The sequence below is a fragment of the Triticum aestivum genome, chromosome 5D (genome assembly GCF_018294505.1).
Source record: "Triticum aestivum cultivar Chinese Spring chromosome 5D, IWGSC CS RefSeq v2.1, whole genome shotgun sequence".
Taxonomy (NCBI): Eukaryota; Viridiplantae; Streptophyta; class Magnoliopsida; order Poales; family Poaceae; genus Triticum; species Triticum aestivum.
In genome coordinates this window covers 283,154,879-283,163,256 of record NC_057808.1, presented here as the reverse complement: position 1 = coordinate 283,163,256, position 8,378 = coordinate 283,154,879, and the positions used below count along the sequence as shown (strand labels likewise).

Here is an 8,378-nt window from a genome sequence, read left to right as displayed (position 1 = left end):
CCTCGTCATCGCTACCGACGTCGTCGAGCTCAACCAAGCCTCCCGTCGCACTCAGGGCCTCGCGATGAAGCCGCACGCGCCCTTAAATGTCTTGCCGTGCGCTGCGACATTGACCCCGTCGAACGGCCGAAGGCGCCGCCGCTGCAGCTAGTCACCGGCGCCCTTCCCCGCCTCTCCAGCTGCTGCCGCGGCCATCCCTAGACGTGGCTCGTCGCCCCCTTTCGAACGCGCCCTTCCGCGCGTCAGATGGACGCTGGGGGGACGAATCCCGCCCGGCTCCGGCATAGAACCGCCGCCACGCCGACGTGGCCACCTGGGGCCACCCCGCTGGGTCACTGACCAGTGGGCCTGGGCCCCCTGTTGACCAGTTAACTAAGTCAACTATCATGACTGGGCGGGCCCTGTCTATGACATGTGGGTCCCGCCTGTTAAAATGATTTTTCATAAATAACTAAATCTGATAATTAATTAAATTAATTAGTTGAAACACTAATTACCCACTGACCAGTAGGCCACCCCACTAATTAGATTAATTAGATTAAACTAACTCAGCTAATTAAACCACTGTCAATGACATGTGGGTCCCACTGGACCCACGGGTCAGTTTTGACACTGGTCAGCGAACTGTTGACCGCTGACGTCACCTCTATGTCATGCTGACGGCACCAGACACTGTTCTGGATAATGCTGATTTGAAATAAATAAATAAATTCCAGAAATGTTTAAAATCTTTAGAAATTAATATAAAATAATCTATAACTCGGATGAAAATGTTTTATACATGAAAGTTGCTCAGAAAAATCCAACGAATCCGAATACGCGGTCCGTTCATCTATCACATGTCCCTAGCATGCTGAACATGGAACCGTCCCCTCTCTTTCGTCTGTCCGGAATCCGTCTAACGTTGGGAAATCATCCTCGGATGTTCCCCCTCCATCTACAACGTGTAGCACTACGTTAGGGCACACCTTGCACCGCGTATTGCCATGTTACGCTTTGTGATGCTTTGATTGCTCTGTTATTTATTGTGTTCCCCCTTCGTTACTTCTTTCCGGTAGACCCCGAGACTGCCGGCGACCCCCAGTTCGACTATGGTGTTGACGACCCCTCCTTCTTGCCAGAGCAACCAGGCAAGCCCCCCCCCCCCCCTTGATCACCAGATATCGCGTATTCTTCTCTCTACTGCTTGCATTAGAGTAGTGTAGCATGTTACTGCTTTCGGTTAATCCTATTATGTTGCATAGCCTGTCATTGTTGCTACAATTGTTATCCTTACCTGCAATCCTAAATGCTTAGTATAGGATGCTAGTATTCCATTAGTGGCCCGCCATCCCTAGTCCGTCTGCCATGCTATACTACTGGGCCGTGATCACTTCGGGAGGTGATCACGGGCATATGCTATATACTTTATACTGTTACATTACTTATGATACTGTTCGGAGATGGGGGCTGAAGAGGCGGGTGGCTCCATCCCGGTAGAGGTGGGCCTGGGTTCCCGAAGGCCCCCGACTGTTACTTTGTGGCGGAGCGACAGGGCAGGTTGAGACCACCTAGGAGAGAGGTGGGCCTGACCCTGGTCGGCATCCGCGGATACTTAACACGCTTAACGAGATCTTGGTATTTGATCTGAGTCTGGCCACTGGCCTATACGCACTAACCAACTACGCGGGAACAGTTATGGGCACTCGACGTCGTGGTATCAGCCGAAGCCTTCGTGACGTCAGCGACTGAGCGGCGCGTGCCGGATTGGAAAGTAAGCCTGCTCTTGTATTAAGGGGGCTAGTTTTGCTTCCGGCCGCCCTCGCAACGTGCAGGTGTGCAATGGGCGATGGGCCCAGACCCCTGCGCCATAGGATTTAGACCGGCGTGCTGACCTCTCTATTGTGCCTAGGTAGGGCTGCGACGTGTTGATCTTCCGAGGCCGGGCATGACCCAGGAAAGTGTGTCCGGCCCAATGGGATCGAGCGTGTTGGGTTATGTGGTGCACCCCTGCAGGGAAGTTTATCTATTCGAATAGCCGTGTCCCTCGATAAAAGGACGACCCGGAGTTGTACCTTGACCTTATGACAACTAGAACCGGATACTTAATAAAACACACCCTTCCAAGTGTTAGATACAACCCGGTGATCGCTCTCTAACAGGGCGACGAGGAGGGGATCGCCGGGTAGGATTATGCTATACGATGCTACTTGGTGAACTTACCTTCTACTCTCTTCTACATGCTGCAAGATGGAGGCTGCCAGAATTGTAGTCTTCGACAGGACTAGCTATCCCCCTCTTATTCTGGCATTCTGCAGTTCAGTCCATCGATATGGCCCCTTTACACATATACCCATGCATATGTAGTGTAGATCCTTGCTTGCGAGTACTTTGGATGAGTACTCACGGTTGCTTTTCTCCCTCTTTTCCCCCTTTCCCTTCTACCTGGTTGTCGCAACCAGATGCTGGAGCCCAGGAGCCAGACGCCATCGTCGATGACGACTCCTACTACACCGGAGGTGCCTACTACTACGTGCAGGCCGCTGACGACGACCAGGAGTAGTTTAGGAGGATCCCAGGCAGGAGGCCTGCGCCTCTTTCAATATGTATCCCAGTTTGTGCTAGCCTTCTTAAGGCAAACTTGTTTAACTTATGTCTGTACTCAGATATTGTTGCTTCCGCTGACTCGTCTATGATCGAGCACTTGTATTCGAGCCTCGAGGCCCCTGGCTTGTATTATGATGCTTGTATGACTTATTTTATGTTTTAGAGTTGTGTTGTGATATCTTCCTGTGAGTCCCTGATCTTGATCGTACACGTTTGCGTGCATGATTAGTGTACGATTGAATCGGGGGCGTCACAGCTTGCTCATGAGGAGGAGATTGGGAACCTTGAAGGTATTAAAGTTTGCAGGAGTGCGCCTACTATTTCACATCTCCTCTTTGCAGATGACTCCCTAATTCCTATGAAGGCAAACATGCAATGTGCAAACACCTTGAAGAGGATCTTGGACACTTATTGTAGTAGCTCAGGACTGATGGTGAGTAATGCGAATTCCAAAATTTTCTTGCGTCCTAATACTCCGGTTGGTGTACGGGAGGAGGTGTGTGGGGAACTACATATTGTCACGGAAGCCCTGTTAGACAAATATTTGGGGGCTCCATACTATGGTAGGGGTGGATAGAAGCGATTGTCTCCAACAACTTATTAACCGTGTATGCCAGCGCCTCAAAGGATGGAAGGAGAAAATTCTCTCATTGTAGGGTAGGGAAATTTTGCTGAAATCAATAGCTCAAGCAATACCTTCGTATGCAATGTCAGTATTTAAACTGCCCAAAGGAATCTGCAAAACAATCACTGATGGGATGGCTGGATTTTGGTGGGGTGATAATGAGGAGGAGAAGATGCATTGGCTTGCATGGTTGAAATTGTGTGTACCGAATAAGAAAGGGGGCTTGGGTTTTAGAGACCGTCACAGTTTTTAACCTTGCTATGTTAGCAAAACAGTGTTGGCAACTAATCCAGAATCCGGACTCCTTATGTGCATGTGTTTTAAGTGCCAAATATTATCCAGATGGTAACATTTTTAAGGCTGGACCAAAGAAGGGTTCTTCATACACTTGGCAAAGCATTGTTGTGGGCATCCAAACTTTTCAATGGGGTTGTATCTGGCGTGTGGGATTGGGAGCACAAATTGATATTAGGCAAAACCCATAAATTCCATCAAGCCCTTCACAGAAGGTAATTACCCGTAGAGGTGCAACTATGCTCAGATATGTGGAGGAACTCATAGATTCACACAATGGCACGTGGGATGAAGTGTTGATTAGAGATGTTTTTTCTCCGGTGGATGCTTATAGGATCCTCCAAATCCCTTTAAATGTTCAGCTTGTGGAAGATTTTATAGCTTGGAATTATATGCGGCCGGGGTCCTTCTCGGTCCGATCGGCCTACCACAGAGAGTTTGAACACCAGTTTGGCCAATGCCTTGTTTGAACAGATGGACAAGGAAACATAAACACTAATACAATTTGGAAGGAAATTTGGAACCTCAAAATCCCAGGTAAGATCAAACTTTTTGCGTGGAAGGCCCTAAATGGATCACTTCCTTGCTATGGAATTCTTGCAAATAGACACATACCACTGGTCCCTTAATGCCTGTTCTGTGCGACTGGAGTTGAAGACATCCAACATTGTCTCTTTACATGTAAGAGGGCAAAGGAAGTTTGGACAACTTTATGGGTGCAGAGCATTGTCGCAGAAGCGGTAAGGCAGGACCGGTCAGGCTCTATTACTGTTGAGATCCCGAGCAGGATAAACTCAGTCACGGATGGACTGCCGACCGTAGAACATATGATGGTAGCAGCCTGGTACCTATGGCGGCAACGTCGCCAACATACCAAAGGCGGGCCAATTCAGAACCCCGAAAGAGCCGTGATTTCAATAAAAGTTCTAACAACAAATTATACTCGAAATAATATGACGGATCATCCTACAAGAAGCCATGCTCATATGTGGAAGAGGCCGACTAGGGATGTGGTCAAAATCAATGTTGATGTTGCTTTCCGAGTTGAAACTCTCGGGTACAACAGGCTCTATTGCCCGTGATGGAAGAGGGAACTTCATTGTTGAGGCAACATGATTCGTTCCTCATGTGACCAGCGTTGACTCAGCAGAGATGACAATGATCCGGGATGGATTATATCTAGCAGGGAGGATCGGATGTAACAAAATGATCATTGAGTCGGATTGTAGTTTTGTGGTGGAAGCAGCGCAGCAACCAGAAACGTATGTGGGCTCAGCGATCCGGAATGGTTTATATCTAGCATGGAGGATCAGATGTAATAAAGTGATCATTGAGTCACATTGTAGCTTTGTGGTGGAAGCAGTGCAACAACCAGAAACGTATGTGGGCTCAGATGTTGCAACGGTACTTGAATGCAAACATTTAGGGCTGGACTTTGTGAGTGCCCCATATACAGTGTCGCCATGAAGCAAATGAAGTGGCTCACAACCTAGCGAAGAACACATTTAGTGAAAAATCTTCTATGTTTTGGGATAATCCCTGATTTTATTTCTCACTATACTGTAAACAATATGGTCTATTATCTGAGGAATAAAATCTGTTGCTTTCAAAAGAAATGTAGGTTGCTCTCAATAAAAGAGAAAGGAAAAAAGGAAACTGTGGGTCCCGTTCCGTGTTCTAGCATCCACGAACGATGGACATTGAGGGCGCCGATCACCTCTCACGACTGAAAAGGATTCCATAGAACAACGTGCTGGTACACAGTACACTACCAGTTTCCTCACAAGTTCATGACATTAATACAACAATAACAAGGCAATAAGCCTCCCAATTGGCATGAAACAACATCAATTCATCTACTGAAACACGGAAGCACAGCAGATACAAGCTACATACTAATAATTATAAGGCTACTCCAGGGACCTCGCATCGCAAAGATGGTGCATAACTCATGTGGAACATGGAGCTGCTGCTGCTTAGGTTCTACTAGTATAAGGTCGACGGTTAAAACACTTTCCTCTTCAGTCGGTTCTCCGAACGCGGGGTGCTGCCCATGTCACGCTGTTCGTCTGGGCTCAAATCAGCGTCGCTGTCATCATCCGGGTCCTCCAAACCAAGGTTCAAGTTCAGCTCGGTGCTGCCGCCTTTTCTGGTAGGGTTCTGTGGCACACCCGAAACCTGAAAGAGGGTACAGAGACACGTATAAGTTTTATCACTGTGATATGCAGAATGCTGTGTTATCTCTCTGGCAAGGAAAATGTTGTACTGACAACCAGGAGTATAAAAAAATTAATGGGGTCCTTTCCCAGTTACTTGGCACAAGGGAAAATGAGCTTAGCACAATAGATGCAACAAATGAACGCAAACATATCGCTGAACTTTACAAATAAAATGATTGAAAAACTACTACTTGTACTTGATGTATCAATTCTGTTTATTCAGCTATATCCATTTCCCAAATGAAAGCCCAGCAAATCCAAAATACATGAAACTGAACTTCTCCATTATTTTGGCTCTGTCGGGTGAAATTTCCTTATACCATTTGTTTACCATCAGATGACGAATCTGTATCATTAGCCTTATCCTCGAACTGGAAGTTACATTGTTAGAAGTGCCGTAACTAGATTCAAATAGACAGTCACTACTGGCAATATTTTCGGTGCACACATACTTCTACACAAATTGATTGCATCCACCAGTTCTAAGTCTCTCTGTAAAGCAAACCTGAAGCTCAACATCACTGTCGACTGTAGGAACAAAGTAAAAGAGCACCAAGACCTATGCAAGAAATAGTTGCATCCACAAGAGGCTATCATATATGTACACAACAATTGTAAACATACAAGTCCATTTTAAACCCTAGACTTGGTGTTAAACCCTGAATTATGAAACTGTCCATATTAAACCCTGAACTTTCTAAAACCATTCACTTGAAACCTACCTCGGTTTTGGATAATGGTTGTGCATTTCAGGGTCTTCACAGAAATTGTTCTTCTTTTGTAGAAGTAGGAAATGTTAAGAAATTCAGAGTTTAAAATAGATGGTTTTTGAAAGTTCAGGGTTTAATATAGATGGTACGGTATCATAGTTTAACCCTTTAGGGCTCAAATCAGACCAAGCACAATAGTTCAGGATTCAGATGGACTTTATTTCAAAAGCATATCTGAATACAGGTGACGAATGACAATAAAGAACACTAGGTAATCAATCAATGACCCCATATTCGGTTTTTAACCATCAGTGCAACCACTAAATTGACTAATTTAGGAGTGTCACCAATAGTCAAATTCTAACCACAAGGCTAAATCTTGAGCCTTGAGGCAGAAGCAGAGGCACAACCGCCCAAACAATCACTCAGAAATCTCCACAATTGTTGAACCAGCACGCTCGCCTTGAACGAGTTGTACTGAAGAATTGCAAGGCCTGCTATTGCCCATTTTTGCCCGGAAATAGCCTACTACCCTCATCAACTGAGTCTGAAATTCCCACCATACACTGATTACGCTACAAAACCCTAGCACAACCCAAGCTGAAGTAGAAGGCCAACCCCCAAATCCTACATTTCCGGCGTCCAGACCCTAGTTGCTGACGCTAGCGCCAAAATCATCCAAGAAGAACCCGTGTGGTCTCCTATCCCCTCCTACATTGTGCCTAAAACTATGACCCGGGAGAAGCCAAGAAGGCAAGAACGGCCAAATGTCCGACCTCCGAAGCAGATCGAACCCACCAGAGCGCAATAAAGCAACTGAACAATCGCAAGACCTAATCTTTGAAGCCAAGAAGCCTCACCGGAACGTATCGCCGTCTGGTGGCCGCCGCGGCGACCTCCTTGCCGTTACCGTCGCCGGCACCGCTCACCGGTGCCCACTTGAGCAGCACCACCTTGTTACCCCTTGGGCACCCAATGGGACCCATACCGGCGGAGGCGGACCCCGCGCCGCCGCCGGCGAGAGGGGCCCACGCCTTGCGCCACTTCCTGACGGGCCCACTGAAGGAGGCGTTGCTGCTGCCGACGGGGCCATAGCGCGTGGAGGAGCGGCTCAGCCGGGCGCCCACCGTGTCCATTTCACGGGGGCGGGCGGCGGCAGCGGCGGCTTCGGTTCTCCTCCGGCGAGGTGGGTAGGGAGTAGGGTGCAGGGGAGGGCTTCGGTGTTCCTTCCACCTTTGTGGACGATGCGAACTCTCGAAGTTTGCAGAGGCTAGTATTTTGTTTCTTCTCCCTCTCTTCTAAGGAGTGTACACGTGGATCGCACGCACGAGATTTGGTAACCAAATTATGAAAAAATACCACACTATAGCATGTAAGCTTTAAGTCATATATGCATAATGTAGATGTTCGTTTAATTCTTATAGTTCATCTCATCCAAAATCAATTAGTTTTATAAAAATAATCTATTTTAAGATTCATGGAATTGTGCATTGTAAAGCATAAAGTAAAAACAAAAAGTGAAAATTCATTTAAAAAAAGTTTGAGAAATTAATATATGGAAGATTCTAGAGAACAAAGGAGAAGTGCTTGTTTTTTAGGTTCGTGCATTATGCTTAAGTTCAACCATGGAGTCTTCTAGATTGTACATGTGGCAGAATCTAGTGGAATGTAGATGATATCCAACGGCCAGTAGTGCTCGAATTTGCCATCTCTGTACCGTTGGATTGGCTTTATCCAACGACCAGCTTTCAAAATTATTCGCACACTATATAGGGGTATAGACAATGCTAGTTTAGGGCATCTTATGATTTGTTGTTTTAACAAACCAGCGTGCTACGAATTCGCCGGCTGGTCTTTTTAAAAAGATCGACTAGGAAAATCTGACACATCAAGCGGGCGAGCACGTCTTCATCATGACAACACAAATCTTGTTATCCTAAAAAA

General features: G+C 46.6%; 1 protein-coding gene across 1 annotated transcript; it reads right to left on the bottom strand.

Annotated features, from left to right (window-relative positions):
- Positions 1-5,205: 5,205 nt before the first annotated feature.
- On the bottom strand, positions 5,206-7,710 carry LOC123121044 (uncharacterized). Its single transcript, XM_044540982.1, has 2 exons — positions 7,295-7,710; positions 5,206-5,683 (listed from the first exon to the last, which is right to left on the bottom strand). The coding sequence occupies exons 1-2, from the start codon at positions 7,568-7,570 to the stop codon at positions 5,510-5,512; spliced, it is 450 nt and encodes a 149-aa protein (XP_044396917.1). The 5' UTR covers positions 7,571-7,710; the 3' UTR covers positions 5,206-5,509.
- Positions 7,711-8,378: the final 668 nt, after the last annotated feature.